The 23,484-nt window shown below is 37.9% G+C and overlaps 1 protein-coding gene across 4 annotated transcripts in view; it reads left to right on the forward strand.

Moving 5' to 3' along the window:
* DHX57 (DExH-box helicase 57) overlaps positions 1–23,484 on the forward strand; it is a 62,449-nt gene that overhangs the window by 34,675 nt on the left and 4,290 nt on the right. For 2 of the 4 annotated variants that reach the window (XM_081483222.1, XM_081483223.1), the window contains exons 13-22: positions 2,767–2,883; positions 8,885–8,981; positions 10,037–10,210; positions 10,823–11,023; positions 12,140–12,416; positions 16,377–16,472; positions 16,559–16,642; positions 18,942–19,079; positions 19,721–19,795; positions 21,647–21,781. In XM_081483222.1, coding sequence (XP_081339348.1) covers positions 2,767–2,883; positions 8,885–8,981; positions 10,037–10,210; positions 10,823–11,023; positions 12,140–12,416; positions 16,377–16,472; positions 16,559–16,642; positions 18,942–19,079; positions 19,721–19,795; positions 21,647–21,781 — 1,394 coding nt within the window. Of the gene's footprint in view, positions 1–2,766; positions 2,884–8,884; positions 8,982–10,036; positions 10,211–10,822; positions 11,024–12,139; positions 12,417–16,376; positions 16,473–16,558; positions 16,643–17,630; positions 17,942–18,941; positions 19,080–19,720; positions 19,796–21,646; positions 21,782–23,484 lie in introns of those variants that run through there. The other 2 variants (XM_081483225.1, XM_081483226.1) reach the window with 1 other exon arrangement.

Consider the following 23,484-nt stretch of genomic DNA (forward strand, 5'->3'; position numbering starts at 1 on the left):
GAAAAATTTGCCAGCCTTTATTTTTCTTTTATGATTTACATTTTTAAAGAGTTTGGGCCAAGTATTTTGTAGAATGTCCCTTCATTTGGATTTGTCTAATATTGCCTGATGGTTAACTTTAGGTTATGTGTTTTTGGTTAGAAAACCACAGAAATAATGTTGAACCTTGTTCTCAGTGCATCCCATCAGGAGGCATATGATGTTGGCTTGTCCCATTATTGGCAATAACTTTGACCAACTGGTTAAGATGATGCCTGTGTTTCTTCTCTGTATAGTTATTATTTATTCCCTTGGTAGTTGATGAGTCAGTTGTGGAGAGAGATTTGAAACTATTTAAATATCCTCAAAATTTCACCTACTAGATTTAGCATTATTCAGTGGGCCTGGAAAATGACTTAAAATGGGCCTAAAAAATCTTTTTTTTAGGATCCACTCTCTGCTGAGTGCTTTTACCTGTGTTGTGAGGTGCTCTCTCCTCCCATGCTAGATCCCACCCAACTTTGTTCCTAGATAGCCTTCCATATGTTCAGCTGGGCTGAATCCATAGAAATCCTAAGATGACTACTTTTGCTTTCTTTTTAAAGCCTAGACAGGTCTCCGCTGCTTTTCCTGTTCTCTTTTCCCTGTATTGCCACCCCAATTCCTCTTGGTCCTTAAAAAAAAAAAAAAAGTTTACCTTTCAAAGTGTAAGGGCCTCAGATCCTTGCTACTTCTGTAGCAGAAAAGGCAAGCGAGTTTTCCTTTTCCTCCTTCCACCAGAGACTCAGCCCTGCATGGGACATGGTGATCATAAAGGAACTAGGGCATTAGCCATTTGTTCTGCTGTTCAGGAAGATACATACAGCTCCCAAACATTTCACTTCATCTTCCCAACATCATGGGAAGCAAGGTTAAGAGCACAGACTTGTATCTTACAGACCTGGACTTAACTCCCCAGGCTGTCATAAAACCAGTTAGATGCAAGTGCTTCATCTTCTCTATTGCTAGTTTCCTTATCTATAAAATGTGGTTATTTAGGAGATTAAATAAGACCATACAAATCAACAGCATAGTGCCCAGTCAGTTAGTGCAGTTGGTGATTCTGATGAGAATGTCTGACTCAAATGTTTGTGTTCTTTCTGTACTTCACACCAGCTGACAACTCCCATTTCCTTATTCTGTTAAATTAGTTAACAGGAATCTCTTTGGTTTCTCTTTTGAAATTCCAGTTTTCTTTAAGAATTATGACTGGATCTAAGTCACAGTCCTTCTAAGGTCAAACACAGGGACACAGAAGTTCAGAAAGTGCCTCTGAGAAGTCTTTTCTAAGGATTTGAGGTTGGGGAACCTGGCTCTGCTATTGTTTTCTGTGTGATGCCGGGCCGATCTCTTAGCTTCTCTTAGTCTCCCTCTGAAACAATTCCTTCTATCTAGTTGATCTCAGTGCTTTCTTTCACCTTTCAGAAAATTAAATGTTGTTCCTTAGCTCAATTTTTGAAACTTTTTCTAGTTGAAAGAGAATAATTAGTCTTTTAAAATATATAATTGATTAGTAAGCCCTGCTGAACTTTTTTTTTTTAATTAAAAAAATTTTGTTTCCCTTTTTTTTTTCAGTTAACTGGTTCTCCTTTTGGTAAAGTGTAGCTATTTGGAATCTTGGCAAATAAAAATGATTCCTGCTCTGCCTTCCACACCATCCACATTTTTGCTTGTGTAGCCTGTTTCTTCCTTTTGTTTGATTTTTTACCGACATACAGTTCACTGTTAGAACAGCATTGTTTAAAAATGGCTTTTGCCTCTCTTCAAGCTTTTCAGCAAAATGTAGGAAGCTTCTCTTCCTTGATACCAACTACAGTTATTTTGCTATGGTTGGATTCTGTTTCAGGTGATGGGTCATTAGAAAGACCTAAAGGAAAGGGCAGCTGTCTTTGGAGAGTTAGTCTCCCCCCAGTTTATGCTGTTCATTTGTTTGGTTTGGGGACTTTGTTTTGTTGTAGTTGCTGCATGTAAACTCTTAGTTATGGCATGTGGGGTGTAGTTCCCTGACCAGGGATGGAACCCAGGCTCCGTGCATTGGGAGCGCAGAGTCTTAGCCACTGGACCATGAGGGAGGTCCCTGCTGTTTGTTTTTAAAAAGAGCTGAGGCTTACAGTACAACATAAGGAACTATGTCTTTTACTAGGACTCATATGAATTAGAAGGAGATTGTAGACCCTTAACCTGAGGGTCTGTGGGTAGACTTCAGGGGTGTTGGTGAAGCCATTAAAATCACATGTATTTTTCAGGGAAGGTTCATAACTTTTATGATTTTCTCAAAAGAATCTAAAAGTTAAAAGTCACTGTTGTAAAAATGATGCTGAAAGCTGTGATCTCTGTGCTTTGATTTTTACAGTTACAATTAGCTGGACTTTTGTCTGATATGACTCACAACTTGATTAAATCTGGAAGGGTTTTCTGAAATACATTTGACTTTGAATCTTGTTTCTAGAACTTAAACTGGCAATAGATGTATGATAGATAAAAGGGGAAGGAAGGAAGACAGTGAAAAGTTGCCTCTCTGGCCCTTTGAAGCAGGGCCAGGAGCCTGCTCTTCAGGTCACTGTTCAGGCAAAAAAGTGCTTCTAGTGAGCCTGTACTTTCTGAGAGACTGAAGGAAAAAAGTTCATTTCAGTGCATTCAGTGTGAACATCTGTATTATTAAATCAAGATACACCTAGTTCCCAGGCATATTTTATTCAATAAGGTATAAAACTATTAATATCTTTATTATTTTTACCTTTCTTGCAGGAGTTAGCAAATCAGTCATCAAAACAATGTCCATTATGGATTTTGAAAAAGTTAATCTTGAATTAATCGAGGCCTTGTTAGAGTGGATTGTGGATGGAAAGCACTCCTACCCTCCAGGTAATTGCTGCTTGTCTTCACTTAAGTGTGAGCTGGCCAAGGGCAGGGAACCTCCTTCCTGAGACAGTGGGGTTTGTGGGAACAACCAGTCTTCCTGGAGCCCTCACCCCAGTTTTCTTCACCTTTCCTTCCCCAGTTGTTGTAAAGTTCCTTGTTAGGTTTTTCAGGGGGAAATTTTACCTTTTACCCACTTGAGTAAAAGGACATTAACAATACGAAGTACGAAAGGAAGAAGGCTGAAAAGGCGGCCTAGTTCTCTACATATTCAACACTCATTGCCTCTGTGCGTGCCTGCTCAATCGCTCAGTCATGTCTGACTCTTTGCAACCCCTGAACTGAAGCCCACCAGGCTCCTCTGTCTGTGGAATTTTCCCGGCAAGAGTACTGGAGTGGGTTGCCATTTCCTCCTCCAGGGGATCTTCCCAACCCAAGGATCAAACCCACATCTCTTGCATCTCGTTCATTGGCAGGCAAATTCTTTACCTCTGCACCATCTGGGAGTCCCTGGCTAAATGGGAATCTAGTAATGAGTGTCTGAGTCACATGAAGACTCGACAGTTGGAGACCACAGGACCATGGGGTCAAGAGAACAGACTTTGGAGAATCTGTTAAACTTCCCTGTTGTCTACTCTGTAACCTTGGATGATAAAGCCTTTATCTTTTCTATGCCTCAGGCTCCTTGTGGTAAAACAAAGACAATAATCCTCTATTTTGAGGATTAAAAGAAACCATATATAAAACACTTAGCACAGTGTGTGGTGTATAATTAATGCCCAGTAGCTACTGCCCCTAACAGTATCAAAATTATGCTAGTCTATTTATCATCGTTATTATTATGACTGTTATTACTTCTCCTCCTACTGTTAATAACACAGGGCAATCCCTACTGTCACCTTGCTCACTGTCTTCTTAGTGGCCTTCTTACCTCATTTGTAGCCCCTTATCCCCAGGATGAATGAATCTCCAGATCTCATAACTGGATCTTTCACATCAGTCAGGTTTCCATCAAATGTCTTCTCTTCAGAGAAGTCTTCTCTGACCACCCTATCTGTGGTCTCTCCCCTCACTCTATCATAATACCCCAAAATGGGTTTCATTTTTATTATAGTACTTTTAACACTATCCAAAATTGTAGTTCTGCTTACTAATGGTCTCCTTTAGTAGAATATAAACACTTTAAGAATGAATAAGGATTTCTTAATTCTGTTCTAGAGTCTGAGGGATATTCCTAAGTCCCAGAACAGTACCAGGAATATTTAGGTATGGAATAAATATTTGTTGCATAAATAGCTGCAGCCACTGTTGAGTGATAATTAAGTGGAATCATAGATCAGAAAATTTTATTATGTGCTCATTACACAGTGCTTAATGACTGCCCTCTTCTGCCTATATTTTAATCATTATGTGGTATTTTCTAAAGAAACATGTGAAACACATAGAATTACTGAAGTCCCTTGTTTCTCACTCCTTGGCAAATAGCTAGTGTTGGTTAATGCATTATCACTGGATTAAATATCTTATTATTTCATCCCAAAGGAAAAGACTATTATTGAAAAAATTAAAGTATAGCAGTCAAAAAGAAATGTTGGAAAGTTATCTGAATTCAAAGTAAAGTTGATGTAGTGATTAGGCAGTTGGTGACATATTTGTGAATATTAAAGATAACCTTGATACTGATGGCCAAGCCATGAGTGCAGAGCAGATCAAAGGCACAAAGAAATATACAGTTTTTTCCCATTCCATATAGATTATTTTACCTCTCTTAAATTTTGTGTTACTTTAACAGAGTGAAGCATGGGGTATGTAATGGAAAGAGCATAGATCTGGTACCAGAAACCCCGTATTTGTGTTTCCACACCCTTCCTATTAAGCTCTGTTACCTGACTATGTGACTCAGTCACCTTAAGGGTACTGATATTCTTAACAGGTGGTTATGAGGATCAAATGGAGATAATCCATGTGAACATTCTTTGTAAACTATGAAGTATTAGAATGAACACTGAAAGATGTCTTTTGTGCTTCTCACTTCAGAGTTATTTTGTAATAATTTAGTTTCCTTATTTATTTTGTGGGGAGAATAAGCAGGATAAATAATTGGTCATGAGTTTCTTGTGGGCAGATCTTTGTTTTACCTTCCATTGTACCTAGCACAGAAACGACAGAATGATCTCTGTTCGTTTCCAAGGCAAACCATTCAATATCATGGTAATCCAAGTCTATGCCCCGACCAGTAACGCCGAAGAAGCTGAAGTTGAACGGTTCTATGAAGACCTACAAGACCTTCTAGAACTAACACCCAAAAAAGATGTCCTTTTCATTATAGGGGACTGGAATGCAAAAGTAGGAAGTCAAGAAACACCTGGCGTAACAGGCAAGTTTGGCCTTGGAGTACAGAATGAAGCAGAGCAAAGGCTAATAGAGTTTTGCCACGAGAACGCACTGGTCATAGCAAACACCCTATTCCAACAACACAAGAGAAGACTCTACACGTGGACATCACCAGATGGTCAACACCGAAATCAGATTGATTATATTCTTTGCAGCCAAAGATGGAGAAGCTCTATACAGTCAGCAAAAACAAGACCAGGAGCAGACTGTGGCTCAGATCATGAACTGCTTATTGCCAAATTCAGACTTAAATTGAAGAAAGTAGGGAAAACCACTAGACCATTCAGGTATGACCTAGATCAAATCCCTTATGAGTATACCATGGAAGTGACAAATAGATTTAAGGGACTAGACCTGATAGACAGAGTGCCTGACGAACTATGGACAGAGGTTCGTGACATTGTACAGGAGACAGGGATCAAGAAAATCCCCATGGAAAAGAAATGCAAAAAAGCAAAATGGCTGTCTGAGGAGGCCTTACAGATAGCTGGGAAAAGAAGAGAAGCGAAAAGCAAAGGAGAAAAGGAAAGATATTCCCATCTGAATGCAGAGTTCCAAAGAATAGCAAGGAGAGATAAGAAAGCCTTCCTCAGCGATCAGTGCAAAGAAATAGAGGAAAACAACAGATTGGGAAAGACTAGAGATCTCTCCAAGAAAATTAGAGATACCAAAGGAACATTTCATGCAAAGATAGGCTCAATAAAGGACAGAAATGGTATGGACCTAACAGAAGCAGAAGATATTAAGAAGAGGTGGCAAGAATACACAGAAGAACTGTACAAAACAGATCTTCATGACCCAGATAATCACGATGGTGTGATCACTCACCTAGAGCCAGACATCCTGGAATGTGAAGTCAAGTGGGCCTTAGAAAGCATCACTACGAACAAAGCTAGTGGAGGTGATGGAATTCCAGTTGAGCTATTTGAAATCCTCAAAGGTGATGCTGTGAAAGTGCTGCACTCGATATGCCAGCAAATTTGGAAAACTCAGCAGTGGCCACAGGACTGGAAAAGGTCAGTTTTCATTCCAATCCCAAAGAAAGGCAATGCCAAAGAATGCTCAAACTACTGCACAATTGCACTCATCTCACATGCTAGTAAAGTAATGCTCAAAATTCTCCAAGCCAGGCTTCAGCAATATGTGAACCGTGAACTTCCAGATGTTCAAGCTGGTTTTAGAAAAGGCAGAGGAACCAGAGATCAAATTGCCAATATCCGCTGGATCATCGAAAAAGCAAGAGAGTTCCAGAAAAACATCTATTTCTGCTTTATTGACTATGCCAAAGCCTTTGACTGTGTGGATCACAATAAACTGTGGAAAATTCTGAAAGAGATGGGAATACCAGACCATCTGACCTGTCTCTTGAGAAACCTGTATGCAGGTCAAGAAGCAACAGTTAGAACTGGACATGGAACAACAGACTGGTTCCAAATAGGAAAAGGAGTCCGTCAAGGCTGTATATTGTCACCCTGCTTATTTAACTTATATGCAGAGTACATCATGAGAAACGCTGGGCTGGAAGAAACACAAGCTGGAATCATGATTGCCGGGAGAAATATCAATAACCTCAGATATGCGGATGACACCACCCTTATGGCAGAGAGTGAAGAAGAACTAAAGAGCCTCTTGATGAAGGTGAAGGAGGAGAGTGAAAAAGTTGGCTTAAAGCTCAACGTTCAGAAAACTAAGATCATGGCATCTGGTCCCATCACTCCATGGGAAATAGATGGGGAAACAGTGGAAACAGTGTCAGACTTTATTTTTGGGGGCTCCAGAATCACTGCTGATGGTGACTGCAGCCATGAAATTAAAAGACACTTACTCCTTGGAAGGAAGGTTATGGCCAACCTAGATAGCATATTTAAAAGCAGAGACATTACTTTGCCAACAAAAGTCCGTCTAGTCAAGGCTATGGTTTTTCCAGTGGTCATGTATGGATGTGAGAGTTGGACGGTGAAGAAAGCTGAGCGCCGCAGAATTGATGCTTTTAAACTGGGGTGTTGGAGAAGACTCTTGAGAGTCCCTTGGACTGCAAGGAGATCCAATCAATCCATCCTAAAAGAGATCAATCCTGGGTGTTCATTGGAAGGTCTTATGTTGAAGCTGAAACTCCAATACTTTGGCCACCTCATGCGAAGGGTTGACTCATTGGAAAAGACCCTAATGCTGGGTAGGATTGGGGGCAGGAGGAGAAGGGGACGACAGAGGATGAGATGGTTGGATGGCATCACCGACTCGATGAACATGGGTTTGGGTGGACTCTGGGAGTTGGTGATGGACAGAGAGGCCTGGCGTACTGCAATTCATGGGGTCGCAAAGAGTCGGACACGACTGAGCGACTGAACTGAACTGTACCTAGCACAGAGCTGACAAAGGACCCAATAAATATTTGTGAGATTAAAGGAGGGGCTATTGAAGAGTGTCAGTTTCCTCTCTGAATGAAGCACAAAAGGTGTCTATTGATGAGTGACTGAACTTGACACAGAAATACACTATAATCAGTTATCACTGTTTATTATCTTTAATGTAAAAATTTTAAACCCATAAGCCATTATTATGGCATGGTTAGTTTCTGTACAGCCTCTTCAACATATATCTGAATTTAGATTACCAGATTGGTTGGCCAGTTATAGCTCCTTTTTCTCATTTCCAGTGAAATGTTTATGGATTTTACTTAGTAATGTAGAGAAGAGTCGTCCTGTCTTATAAGATTAGAAGGATAACTCTTTCTATAGAAAGAGAATGTCAGAGCCACTGCATTGAAAAGGTATGTTTAACGAGCTTTGCTAATGATTCTTATGTAATGTAAGGCATTATATTTTTCTACACATCATATTTTTTTCTGTTTTAGAAAGATACAGTACCTCATTCATTTTTTAGTTATTAAGTCAGAAAATATATTTTAAAGTTTGTTTTCCACTTAATTCCCTGGGGACTTTACAAAGACATGGAGTAGGAAATGGCAACCCACGCCGTTATTCTTGCCTTGAAAATTCCATGGACAGAGGAGCCTGGCGGGCTACAGTCTATGGGGTCACAAGAGTCGGACATCACTGAGTGACTTTCACTTTACAAAGAAGAGAAAATTGATGGTGAAAAAGTCTCAGATTATTACATTTTTCATTAAAAATTATAATCTATAATAGTTTTTTCTTTTTTGCATCTATCAGATTGATTCTTTTTATATGTTGTTGTTCAGTCACTAAGTCGTGTCTGGCTCTTTGCAACCCCATGGACTGCAGCAAGCCTGGCTTCCCTGTCCTTCACTGTCTTGCAGAGTTTGCTCAAGTTCATTTCCATTGAGTCTGTGATGCTATCTAACCATCTCATCCTCTATTGTCCCCTTCTCCTTTTGCCTTCAATATTTCCCAGCATCAGGTTTTTTTCCAGTGAGTTAGCTCTTCTCATCAGCTGGCCAAATTATTGGAGTTTCAGTTTTAGCATCAGTCCTTCCAGTGAATGTTTAGGGTTGATTTCCTTTAGGATTGACTGGTTTGATCTCCTTGCAGTCCAAAGGACTCTCAAGAGTCTTCTCCAGCACCACAATTCAAAAGTGTCAATTCTTCAGGGCTCAGCCTTTTTTATGGTTCAACTCTTTTTATATACCCAGGTGCTATACTTGTATTTTTACCGGGACTAGCAGAAATCAAAATGCTATATGAACAGCTCCAGTCTAATTCTCTTTTCAACAATAGACGTAGTAATCGGTAAGTAATTGCTTTTTATTTTCTTAATCATCTATTGCAGTTATATGTGAAAATGAATTACCGAAAGCTCTCTTTGACTGTCGTCACCCTCTTTAGACCCTGGTGTCACTCCTCAAGAATATGTTTGTTTATGCCAGCTGGGAATAGACAAAGCAGTTTGTTCCAGAAAGTCAACTCGTATCTCTATCCCATTATATAAAAAAGTTTCTCTTCACTTAGCATAGTATCTCAGCAAAATTGCATGTGTAGTTAACCCTACAACAATATGGGTTTCAACTGCACGGGTCCATTTATACATGGATTTTTTTGTCAATGGTAGATACTGTAGTACTGCATGATCTGTAGTTGGTTAAATCCATGGATGCAGAAACATAGGTACAGAGGAACGGCATAAGAAAGGACTGATTATAAATTATACGTGGGTTTTTGACTGCACAGAGGATTGGCTCTCCCTAATCCCTGGATTGTTCAATGGTCAGCTGCTATTTCAGTTGCCAGATACCAGGGATTAAAGAAGCCAGTGTTAATAACAACAAAGAAATGCTACCATTTTGAGAAAAAATGATTTTCAGTGGTTCCTTTTCCAGTAGCAGAAAACACTGGGTATATCTTCATATCTAAGGGGACAACTACTTGACAGATGAACATCCCCTAGAAATAGAAGAATACAGTTTCTTAGCATACATCACTGTCTCTGTCTCTCTCTGGAATTAAGTGTAGGGAAAAAAAAATTCTTGTTTGGTTAGTGTGCACTGGGCTTGGGTTACTTGTAGAATATCAACTATTTATTCTTATTAATTATTTACTACTGAATTACACTCCAGTTTTTCCCAAGTTGATGCAAGGTTTTTAGTTCATAGAACTCAGTAAGTACTTCGTAAGGGTCAGGAAAAGCCTTTTCACTTAGAAGACTTGGATCTTGAGGACAGGTTGTGGAAAAGCTGCTCGTTTTGGGAGTCATATTGCTTTAATAGAAATCCACCCATTATAACCTGATTTCAGTGTTTTGTGCTAAAACACTCAATATGTTTTTGTTTTTATTTTTATTTTTTTAGATGTGTTATTCACCCACTTCATTCATCTTTATCCAGTGAAGAGCAGCAGGCTGTGTTTGTAAAACCTCCTATGGGTGTGACTAAGATTATAATTTCCACCAACATTGCTGAGACATCCATAACCATTGATGATGTTGTCTATGTCATCGATTCTGGGAAAATGAAAGAAAAGAGGTATCCTCTTTTGGTGATGTAAACGAGGGGCTAAAGATGCCTCAATTGGAGCAACACAGCTGTTAAAGGCTAATGCTATTAAGCTATGTAGATTACTGTTTGAAAAAATCTTTATGCAAACTCTGTAGATATATGAGTATTTCTATAGCTAGGGCCATGAATCTTACATCCCCCCCCCCAAACAGAGGTGAAAGTTTAAAATTTTACCTTAGAAATAATTATTTTTCTTTTTTCATTCATATGCTTTACATGTATTTGAATGAAAAAGAATTGGTATGGGAGGTGATGGATATGTTAATTACCAGAAGATTGGTAATCATTTCATGAAGTGTGCATATATCAAAACATCCCATTGTACCCCTTAAATATATATAATTTTTATTTGTCAAAAATAAATGAAAAATAATTTTTTTAAGTTGAATAAAAAAACTGAATGTGGTACATACTAAAGAAGCCATTTAAATTAACACTTAGCACTCAACTATCCCAGAACACACGGGACACTGTCCTTCAACAGAACTAGAACAGTTCATCTGATCTGTTCATGCCAAATAAAATCTTGGCCACGTTTTTATAAAGTAACTCCTTTTTACCTTTTCCTTTACTTTATAGATATGATGCCAGCAAAGGGATGGAAAGTTTAGAGGATACTTTTGTCTCTCAAGCCAATGCCCTGCAAAGAAAAGGTCGAGCAGGTCGTGTAGCGTCTGGGGTCTGCTTCCATTTATTCACCAGCCATCACTTCAATCACCAACTTCTAAAGCAGCAGCTACCAGAAATACAAAGAGTGCCATTGGAACAGCTCTGTCTGAGGTACACGTGGGTCCTCGTGTCCTGCTTCCGAAAGGTCCCAGTGTTTCTCACCCTACGTTCCGTGGTTTTGCTAAGCGTGCACTTGGATGAACTCATTCATTTGCAAAGAGCTCTTGAGTGTTGCCTTTACCATATTGCTTCACATCAAGATCTCTTGCATTGCAGAGGATGGCCTTAAAATAGAGCTTAAGAATAACACTTATAAGTCAAGAAAGTAATCTAACTTACCAAGAAATTTCTGCTAGGGCAGCACCAATATTAAATCATCACAGGGGAAAATCTGCACCCTCATTATCAATTAGAACAAAGTGAACAAAAGCAACTTGAAACACCATTATTTACCTGGTGAACAAACAAGAACAAATATCATAAAATAGAATGTAGTGAATGAATGACTAAACTTGACGTTACTGAAGCTGGAAAACCTTTGGTTCAGCCTTTCTGAAAATTTGCATAGCATTATATAAGAACTCTAAAGCTATCCATGCCCTTTGACCGAGTCATTATTTTGAGGGAGAATGCCCATAAAATGTTACCCCAAAGGGGAAAAAGTTGCTTGTACAAAGATATTATGCTCTTCTTTTATCCAGTTGGTGTATTTTGAGGTCCCTCTATTACATTAGTAAAAATGTAAAGGAATTATAAGTGAAATAAACTTTTTACATATTAAATTTTTCTCTTTCCAAAATTACCTAAATTCATAATTTAGAAACAGCTTTTCAAGAGCTGCCACAGGCAGGACACAATGCACATTAATTTCATAAACAATTGCTGTGCAATTTCAGATGTGGGAAAGAGAGTAGGTGGATCATTTCAATGTTATTTTGTTATTTGAATCCACTGTTACAGAGAGAAGTATTTTGGAAGTGTATAGAGAGAAATATATTCTGAATCTCAGTAAATTTCAGAATCTGAAAGTGTTTCTGCAATTTATTGCTAGGAGAAGTACAAGACATAAGAGGGTTTTTTTTAAATTTATTTGAACTAGCATTGTTTGGTTTATAAAAGCATATATTTGGGAAATTATACATTTTTTTCATTCATGGCAGAAGCTTACTTCTTTGTGTCATCCCACCAGAAATAAAATTGACAAATTGTTTTGTTTTCTTCTTTCAGAATTAAAATTTTAGAGATGTTTAGCACTCATAATCTCCAGTCTGTGTTCTCTCGGCTCATTGAACCCCCGCACACTGATTCTCTCCGTGCCTCAAAAATACGATTACGAGACTTGGGAGCATTAACTCCAGACGAAACACTGACCCCTCTAGGGTATCACTTGGCCTCTCTGCCTGTAGATGTGAGAATCGGCAAACTAATGCTCTTTGGGTCTATCTTCCGCTGTTTGGATCCTGCTCTCACCATTGCTGCCAGTTTAGCTTTTAAGTCTCCTTTTGTAAGTAAACAGCATTCATCTCAGCTGGAGTCCATAAGTGTCTAAGGGAACCATGGGGGTGCTTCAGGGTTATGTGAGCCCTTAAAATTTTTCTTCTGAGTGTATTATATGTGAATCTTTCAAGGCACAATGTCTAAAACTTTTATCAGTTCTTCAAAGAAATCCATGCCCCAAGTAGATTAAGAACTAGAGATCCAGTTTATTTAAATCATCTAAATATGCTTTTTCTGTATCTCCTTTACTTGCCCATTATAGTAAAATCAAAAAATAAAAGTGTCCCTGCATGATTTTAAAAAACAATAAATACATTGGACTACATTTTTATCAGCTTTATTGAAATACAATTCACCCATTTAAAGTGCACTGTAGTTTTTAGTATTGTGCAGTCATCACCCTAGTCAGTTTTAGAATGTTTTTATCACTTCATAAAAAACTTATTTGTCACTCTCTTATTTCTCTCTAATCTCCCCAATTCCTCCATCCCCAGGCAACCACCAGCTAGCTTTCAGTGTTCATAGATTTGCCTCTTCTGGACATCTCATATTAATGAAACAATATAATATATAGTGTTTTTTGATCAACTTCTTCACTTAGCCTAACGCATTTAAGATTCATCTATGTTATAGCATGTATGATGGACAGGGAGGCCTGGCGTGCTGCAGTTCATGAGGTCGCAAAGAGTCGGACACGACTGAGTGACTGAACTGAACTGAGTACTTCATTCCTTTTATGGCCAAGTAATATTCCTTTATATGGGTGTACCACATTTCATTTATCCATGCAGCACTTGAAGGACATTTGGGATTGTTTCCATCTTTAGCTATAAACTTGCATGTATGTGTTTTTATGTGAACATATGTTTTCATTTGTCTTAGGTGTAAGACCTAGAAGTGAAATACTTTGGTCAAATACTAGCTGTTTATTTAACTTTCTGAGGAACTTCCAGACTCTTCTAGAGTAGCTGCATTTTACACTTCACCAGCATTTTATCAGGATTGTAATTTCTCCACATCCTTACTAACACTTACTATTATCTGACTTTTTTCTTTTAACTATCCTACATGCTGTGAATTTGTGGTCTTTGATCTGTATTTCTCTAATGGCTAATGATATTAAACATCTTTTCATTTTCTTCTTGTCCATTTGTATATCTGACAAGAAATGTCTATTCAGATAGTTTGCTCATTTTTTAATTGGGTTATTTGTCCCTTTATTATTGAGTTCTAAGCATTCTTTCTATATTCTGGATATAAGTTCCTTAACAGACACGTGATGTGCAAATGTTTTCTCCTGTACTGTGGTTTGCCTTTTTCACTTTCTTGATCTGTTCTTTGAAATACAAAAGTTTTTATTTTTATGAATTCCATTTTATTTAGTTTTTTGTTGCTCAAACTGTTGCTGTAATGGTTAAGAATTCATTGCCAAATCCAAAGTAATGAAAATTTACCTGTATATTTTTTCATAAAAGTTTTATAGTTTCAGCTCTTACATTATGGTTTTCACTCCATTTTAAGTTAGTTTTTGTATATAATGTGAAGAGTCCAACTTCATTCTTCTGCATGTGACTATCCAGTTGTCCCATCACCATTTGTTGAAAAGGCTATTCTTTCCCCATTGGATGGTCTTTGCATCTTATAAAAAAATCAGTTAACCATAAATAACATGGTTTTATTTCTGGATTCTCAATTCTATTTCATTGAATTATATGTCTACTTATGCCAGTTTCACACTCTTGATTCAAAATACAAAACTCGAATAGTTTCGTAGTTAAGTTTTGAAATAAGGAAGTGTGAGTCCTCCAACTTTGTTCTTTTTGTTAGCGTTTTGAGGATTTTTACATATTTATGAGAGATGCTGGTCTGTAGTATTCCTTCCTTGTGAGGTCTTTATCTGGCTTTGGTATCAGAGTGATACTGGCCACATAATATTTGGGAAGTGTTCTTGCCAACTTTTTTTTTTTTGAAGATTTTGTGAAGAATTAATTCTTTAAATGCTTGTTATAATTCAGTGGTGAAGTTACTTGGGCTTTTCTTTGTGGTTAGTTTTTTAATAATTAATTCAACCTCTTCACTTGTTATAGGTGTATTCAGATTATCTGTTTCTTTTTGAGTCATTTGCATTTTTCTAGGAATTTGTCTATTTCAGCTAAATTATCTAACTTATTAACATACAAACATTCATAGTATTTTATAGTCCTTTTTATTTCTAAGAGCTTGGTAGTAATGTCCCTCTTCATTTCTGATTCTAGTAATTTGAGCCTTCTCTCTTTTTTTCTTGATCAGCTTGCCTAAAGGTTTGTCAATTTTGTTGATCTTTTCAGAGAACTGGCTTTTGATTTCATTGATTTTCCCTACTGTTTTCTGTTCTCTATTTTATTAATTTCTGTGATTTATTGTCTTCTATTTGTTTCAGTTTTAGTTCATTTGCCAGTGTCTTAAAGTGAAAGGTTAGGTTATTGATTTGAGATCTTTCTTCTTTTTTAATATAGACATATACAGCTATAAATTTTCTTCTATGGATGGCTTTAGCTGCATCCCATAAGTTTTGGTATGTTGTGTCTTCATTTTCATTCATTTCAAGTATTTTCTAATTTCCTTTTTTAGTTCTTCTATGACTCATTGGTTATTTAGGCATGTGTTGTTTAATGTCCATGCATCTATGAGTTTCCCAATTTTTTCCTGTTATTGACTTCTAATTTCATTCTGTTGTGGTCAGAGAATATACTTTGAATTATTTTAGTCCTTTAAAACTTATTACGATCTTTGTTTTATGGCTAAGCATATGCTCTGTCTTGGAAAGTATTCCTTGTAGACTTGAGAATGAATATTCAGCTGTTATTGGGTAGAGTGTCACTCTGACGTTATTTTCACCAGGGCATATCTCAGATGGATGGGGAATAGATAGATGTAATAATTTTCTTCAGTTTTAATGTTATACTTCATGGAATTGTAAACTCACAGATCTACAAAAAGATCTTATTTCAGCCCCTTCATTTAATAACAGATAACAAAACCAAGGTCCAGACTAGGTGATGTAGCTTACTCAGCAACATACAGTCAGTATTGATGTAAGCAAGACCTCTACTGCCTATTCTCACATAATCTAAATAACCTCTCATTGACTGTTTTCTTTTACTGGAATATAGAAATTGTTCATTAGAAATACTGGTGTCACCCTTTGCCAAAACTGAACACCTGTCTTTTGCTGGGTTCTGTGAGCGTAATATTAATTCCTAAATGTAATCCTTTCCCCACTAGCCTTCCTAAAACAGAAGAAAGTTTATTTTCAAGTAGAAATAAATAAAATTTTAATATTATTGTGTTAGCTATAAAGGTGTGCAGATATACAAATTTAGAAAGAAGCACCATAGTTGGTTTAGAATGACTTTCAGTGTGATACTAGGGCCTCAGTGTAACATGCTGGTATCTTTAATATTGATACATGTGTATGTTGTATTGATACATGTATACCTTGTATTGATACATGTGTATATTACAGTGAAAGAAGGCAGTGAAAATTAAGTTCTCAGCTAATGTCACTAATTTCTGGGGAAAAGGAGAACCTGTATTTTTAAGAGGAAAAAGCATGAATTATGGGTATAGAAATAGGGGAGACTTAAAAGTATAAAAGATGAAAAAGAGTCTGTAAAATGAAGATATCACAGAGTTAACAGAATCTTGGATTTTAGATATAGCTTTTAGAATGAGTAGCTCTTTGACATCTTGCCAGTAGGAAGTAAAAGACCCAATAGAGGTTATTTTGAGTGGGCAGACGGACTCACACAGACAATTAGGACTGTTGGCTTGGCACTTAACCACCATAATTACTTTTAACCAGTCACCCACTTTGTACCCTGACCCACACAACACACTTCCCAAGGCACCTGACTTCAGCAGTAGCAAAGTGCCACTTGAAACCTTGGATACAATGTGTCCTTCAAACCTGGTTTTCTTCCTTCAGGTATCTCCCTGGGATAAAAAAGAGGAAGCTAACCAGAAAAAGCTAGAATTTGCATTTGCAAACAGTGATTATCTGGCCCTTCTACGAGCATATAAGGTAAGTATATAAGCTAATAGCTGAGGTTTATTACCAGAGTTGACACTAAAAACAGAATAACATTTTGATTTTCTCCCAAAATTTAGGGATGGCAACTAAGTATGAAAGAAGGCATGCGTGCAAGTTATAATTACTGCAGACAAAACTTCCTGTCAGGAAGAGTTCTTCAGGTGAGTTGTTTCTGTGGAAATTTGTTTTCATTCATTTTCTGTAGTAGTAGCGCACCAGAGGGTGCTGCAACTTTATCCTGCTTGTCCTACCTTGACATTGAAGATATTATTTTTGGAATATGCTTGGCTTCACCAGCTGTGTAAAACAGACTCCTGAACTATGACATCAGGCCTTCTGTGCTGAACCTTTCAATTCACCTGTTTTTCCTCTTCTCAGTGAATCTGTGTTTAACTTACGTGGAGGCTATGGAAATGTAGCCATTCTGAAGATTACTGCTTACTAGAGTCACTTTTTTCAGTGATTATACCAAACATCCTTAACCTGGATCCATAACCCCCTGAAATTGTTTGCAAAGTCACGCCCTTATAACATATGTGCACTATTCTGGAGAAAGAGAACATAGCTTTCATCAAGTCTGAAAGGGATCTATGACCATCCCCAAGCCCCTTACCTTCTCCCTAAAACCAAAGAACAAATAGTGAACTAGATTTTCTTTATTAATTCTTCTGTCTATCAGAGGCTCCTATGTCAATAATGAGTACACGAGAAAGGTTTATTATCTTCTGTGTAATAATAGACAGGGCTTTGTCTTCTGTTGTGACAATATTTTAGGCCCCTTTCCATAGTAGCATGAAAATCCAGAATAATAACGGTGTATATATTTATAGAGCCTCCATTTCACTCAAATTTTGAGGCTAGGGAGGTGGAAGGACTTTCTTTCCATATTAGATGATGTTTTGGATTAGAACACAAAAATAATGTTCATACCTGACAACTAGTTACCTCTGTACCCCCTAAGGACCGTCAGAGCAGAGATTTTATGTTTTCTTCTGTACTATATCCCCAGTGCCTAGAAGAGTACTTAGAACACAGTTGACACCCAGTAAAATTCACTGAATGCATGAATGAATGAGTTTGTTTATTGACAGTGAAGTAAGAGATCTCAAAACCATCCCAGTATTTGCCTTCCTCCTTCTCTGCCTTTAGGTGTACTACAAAGAGACATCTGGAGAAGACAGAGGCTCTGGCTTTAATCTAAGTATAACAAAAGCAGTGATTTTCAATCATGGCCACACATTAGATTCACCTGAGGAAGCTTAAAAAAAAATGCAAAAATGCCCAAATTCCACCCCAGGCCAGTTACATCTGGATCTCTAGGGGTAGGGCCTGAGCATCTGTTTATTCTCCTTGTTGTGAATTCAACAAGTCATTCTCATATGCTGCAAAGGTTGAGAACCACTGGTCTAAAGGTATTTTATATGTAAAGTGCAATAATAAATATTTCCTTGAGTCCTTAAGACTTTTTAAGTGTAAAAAGTATCTTTTAAATTATATATATATATATATATATATATATATTTACTAAATTTAATCTTTTTCCTTAGGCTGTATTTAGATTTTTCAGTGATCTATGAGGTTCATCCATTACCTCTTTTCACTAAATTCCAGCTTAGAGTGTAGAATTAGTTTTAATAAGATATCAGTAAAAGCTTGTCATGAAATAGAACTCTGGGATATTTGAATTCCAGTTGTATTTTTGCCATGTTATCCATCTGTACTTGAGACAGTCCAAGAAAACACTTAAATTGTCATCAGAGACGAAGTACCATTGCTTAGCCTTCCATTCCTTTGATTGGCGTCATGTGCTTCTGTGTTGTCTGATAAGACAGCCAATATTTGAACAGAAGCCAAAAAGAGGTTTATGCTTTTCATTCTCACACTTGTGCTCAGCTACAGAAAGAGTGTGTAAATCTAAACCACTTAATAGTATTCCTATTCCCAGGGGAAAATGTGAGCCAGCAAGTCCACAGGGTAAGAGAAAGGGAACGTTTCTGAGGTGGGTATTCTGCATCCATTGAGAGAGAACACCAACCACTTTAAGCTCAGAGAAAGCACTATAAGGACCCCAGGAGAAAGGAAGTAGGAAAAATGAACAGGGTCACAGCACCTTGCGTTAGGGTTCCAAACACAGTAAACTACATTTCCGGCTGTCCTAAGCGTTGCCAGAAAACATCAGACCTGTGCAAAATCCGGTTAATTTTTTTTTTTAAACATCATTTACAATTAAATGATCTTTGGGTTTTCTGAAATTTGTGAATTTCTGTGTAACAGTTTTAGTCTGTCTGCTGGTTTGTATAAGTGAAAACTGCCCTTCTGGGAATGAACAGACAAGATATTCTTCATACTTGTCTGGTAGACCCATGAGTCCATTGTCCACTGAGGTAATTCATTTTTGTAGTCATTCTTGCCTGTGATGTGTCAGTGTCTCTGCTTAAAGACTTTCTCCACTTGTTTCAGGAAATGGCAAGCCTGAAACGACAGTTCACTGAACTGTTATCGGACATAGGCTTTGTTAAGGAGGGACTCCGAGCAAGGGAAATTGAGAAAAGGGCCCAAGGAGGAGGAGATGGTATATTGGATGCCACAGGAGAAGAGGTAAAGTGTGTGCAATTAGCTCTTATTTCTCTTTAATGATCATATACTTAGTCTATTACCTGAGGAATATCTGTAGGCCTTCTTCACTTAAGCCCTAGGAGCAACAGGTTAGTGGCATTCTTGATTTCCTTCTTTCCACAAATGTCAACTAACACTCATAAAAACAAGGGTTTTTCTGTTTCTTGTTACTTCTGCTGTTTCTGTTTTATTTACATTGATTTTTGGTGAGTCCATCAGAGATAGAGCAGACTTTCCAATAACGTCTTCTTAATCAGACTAGCCTTTTTCAAACCAAGGATACTTTTATATTTAACTATAGGAGGAACAATTCAAGATGAACCTGATGTCACTCTCAGTGCAGTAAATACTTTATGGAAATTGTGAACATCTCACCAACCAGAATCTTCTCTCCACTAATCTTAGGAACACTGGCTTTACAACTGCTTTGCAGAGATCTTGAAAGTAATTGTGGGCTTCTTGGAATGGGTCCTGTGTGAATGTAGTCCAGTAGATTGCTTTCTTAGAAATAATTTTTCAGATGCTTTTAAGATAGAAGTCAAAAGAAATATAATAATAAATTCCAAGGCACAGACGGAAATAGCCACGTTATTTATAAGGTTAACGCTGTATTTCTCTCCCAGGCAAACTCAAATGCCGAGAACCCCAAGCTGATATCAGCAATGCTGTGTGCTGCTCTGTATCCAAATGTAGTGCAGGTAACAGAATGTTTTCCTGGTCCTCCCACTTCTTGTTTGTTTGATTTGTACTGAAGAGATGTGAGTTAAGACACTTACATTAATCATCTAAAGATACACACACACACACACACTCGGCCTTTTAAACTTAGTTTATATTTCCAATCCTTCATTTCCCCAAGTGTGTTTAGATACAGAATCTTCAAGAACACATTTATTATATAAAATAAGGTGCCTTTTTAATCCTTCTGACATGACATTCCAGAAATCAATGGGCATAAATGTCACTGTCAGCCAGTCTGTGCATAACTAACCTAGGGTTAGGTCGAAATTTGGTTCTGCTACAACTCCCATTATGCCCTCTACTCTGGACTAAAATTAGATAAGAACAAAATCAAGTCAGTGCTTTGCCATGGGCCATCTATGATCTCTTCTGGAAACCATACCTGAATGGACTGTTGGACTTTTACTTGAGGTTTGATCATCTCGTCCCTGTCAGACTTAGAATGTGAATTTGTCAGAGCACTAAAGCACTTCTCATTTAACTTTTTGTTATATACTCAGTTGACATCTGTTGATTCATTTATGGTTTAGTTTTGCTTAGTGCTTGCATGCTTTTGAAACCATTTGCAACTTCTCCAAATGATTTTTTTAAAGTAAAAGCAATGGAGACAATTAAAAAATCAGGGGTGGATGGGATCAATAAGCAGAACACAGAAGCTTTTTAGGGCAGTAAAAATACTGTGCATGATACCATAATGATAGATACGTATCACACTTGACCAAACCCTTGGAATATACAACAATAAAAGTGAACCCTAATGTAAACTATAGACTTTGGGTGATTGTGATTTGACAATTTTTTTTGATGAACATTTCTACTCTTGGTAAGAGTATAAATTGATACACCCTTTCTAGATAGCAGTTTCATTTCTAAGGATTTATTATTAGAAAATAATTGCATATTTATGTAAAGATAGAGCTAGGAGAATGTTTGCAATTATAAACAGCACTAGAATGAATGATCTGAAACTCCAATAATAGGGAATTTATTAGTTAAATTATTATATGTCATTACAGTGAGGTGCTAATTTAGAATTATGTTTTATGAAAATACAGAAAATGATCCTATATTAGTTTTGGTATATATTTTATATCATTTGTTTGTCTCCATTTCTATATTGTAAAAATCTAATAGAAAACTAAAGTGTTTCTCAAATATTATTTCTTAATCATGAGATTACAAGAGATTTTTCCTAGTATATATGTATTTTTTATTGAAGTATAGTTGATTAACAATATTGTGTTAGTTTTAGGTGTAGAACAGTGATTCAGTTATATATATTTTTTCAGACTATTTTCCATTATAGGTTACTGTAAGATATTGAATATTGTTCCCTGTGTTACACAGTACTGTTACTTTCTACAGTAAATATGGGGTATGTGTGTGCACATAAGCTTTTCAGTTGTTTCAAGTGAAACAATCTATTCATTCATAGAGTTTTTTTTTTAACTGTTTTGAAAAATTCATTTGGAAGTATTGGACTGGTATTGGAGTGTCAGCGGATTCCTGGCCAGTGCTGCCAGCAGGGTCTCTTTCCCCGATACTCAGTGCCCACCTGAAACATCAGCGTAGTTTCTCCCCCATGTGGCTGGTGTGTAGTATAGTCAGCCAGGACTACTGCACTTACATCCACACTTCTTCATGGTTTAAAAAAAAGAAAGCAAGCATGCTTATACTGCTTTCAAAAGGAAACAAAGAGAGAGGGAAGACGCAGCAAAGGCATTCAAACAAGATTGGTTTTGTGTTGGGATATACTCTACAATGGAAATACATATATATTTTTTTTCTTATAACTATGTATTGTTTAGGTGAAAAGCCCAGAGGGGAAATTTCAGAAGACCAGCACCGGAGCTGTCAGAATGCAGCCAAAATCAGATGAGTTGAAGTTTGTCACCAAGAACGATGGATACGTACACATTCACCCTTCATCGGTGAACTATCAGGTCAGGATGTCTGGGTGAACTTACAGTCAGGTTCCACATCCACGGATTCAACCAACACAGACTGTGTAGTACTGTAGTATTAGCTACTGAAAAGATCAGAGTCTAAGTGGACCCACATGGTTCAAAGCCTTTTTGTTCAAGGGTCAGCTGTTTTTACATGTGGCAGGTCCTGGGGTGAGAAACAGTCCCTTAATTCACCCAAACCTTGTTCTATCACTTGCTGTCCTTAGGTGCTGACTTGGGGAAGGTTGAATAAGCACAGATGAGCTAGAAATTGAACTATCAAGCCTGCTTTCAGATACAAAATTGTTTCTTTGCAGAAGTGACTTAAAAGGTCATGACGTAATCCTGTGCCTTCATCTGTGCCTTAAGAGGCCTTGACCTATACTCTGATCCAGCCTTCTCAGCTCTCATTCTTCCTTCAGCCTCTTGCTGGGCGGCTTCTGCTCCCATCACTCCACTAAATTCGTCAGAAGTCGTGAATAACTTGCAAGATGTCAAATCTTGGGAACAAATTTTCAGCTTCTCATCATTCTTGACTCATGTAGTATATGACACTGCTGACCTCCCTACATCTTGACACTATCTTTAATGTTTTTTGCTTCTGAAATATCACTTCGGTCTCTCTGATCATCCCCTTCTAGCTCCTTTTCTAGATTCTCCTCCCTTGCTTGGAAATCATGGTTCTGTCCCTGTCCTTACGTTCTTACTGCAGGGCACATACTCTTCCGGAACCACCAGAGCACACCATCGTAATTCTAAGTGCCACCTACATGTTGACACAGACTCCAGATCTCTCTCCTCCTTGGTTTTTTCTCTGAGTTCTTGCTAGAAATCACCATCTGGGTGCCTTCTTGCCGCCTCAAACTCAAAAGCTGAAAAACCAAACTCATTATCTCTGAATTCACTCCTCTCTGTTCCCTATCTTGGTGAAATGGTACCAAATTGGAACCATGGAGTCACATAAACCCTGCTTCTTTTCTCTTGATGCTAATCTAATTGGTCACCAGGTCCCAACAATTCCACCTTTTTGACATATCTCAGATTTGCCCACTTCTCTTGTCCCTGCTGCCATTTCCTCTGTTCAGACCCCAGACATCTGTCTCTTGCCTGAAGTACTAATCTTACTTCCGGTGCTCACTCTCTAGCCCTTGATACTACTGCTTCCAGAGTCACCTTTACAAAGCACTCCTCTGATCATGTCATAAGTGTTAGTCGCTCAGTCATGTCCACTTCTTTGCGGCCTCTTAAACCACAGGCTGTTAGCCCACCAGGCTCCTCTGCCCATGGAATTCTCCAGGCAAGAATACTGAAGTGGGCTGCCATTCCCTTCTCCAGGGGTCTTTCGAACCCCAAGTCTCCTGCACTGCAGGCAGATTCTTTACCGTCTGAGTCACCAGGGAAGCCCACCTTTACAAAACACACCTTTGTTCATGTCATATCATTGTTTAAAACTCTTCATCTGTTGAGTCTCTTTGTATGTGGGGTCTACTTTAAACTCTCTTATAACTTTTCACATCTAGCCCCTTCTTAGACCATGTCCCCCCGCCCCAGCTCCCTCCTCTGTCATTCTTTATGCTCCAGGCAATACCAGACTACCAACAGTATCTCCTAGTGCCATGACACAGGACGCACTGTTCTCTGTGCCTGGAGTGGCATTCTCATTCCCCAGCAGGCTCCTACTTATCCTTCAAGCCCAGTGC

The sequence above is a fragment of the Giraffa tippelskirchi genome, chromosome 4 (assembly GCF_054371585.1).
Source record: "Giraffa tippelskirchi isolate mGirTip1 chromosome 4, T2T-mGirTip1v1.2.pri, whole genome shotgun sequence".
Taxonomy (NCBI): Eukaryota; Metazoa; Chordata; class Mammalia; order Artiodactyla; family Giraffidae; genus Giraffa; species Giraffa tippelskirchi.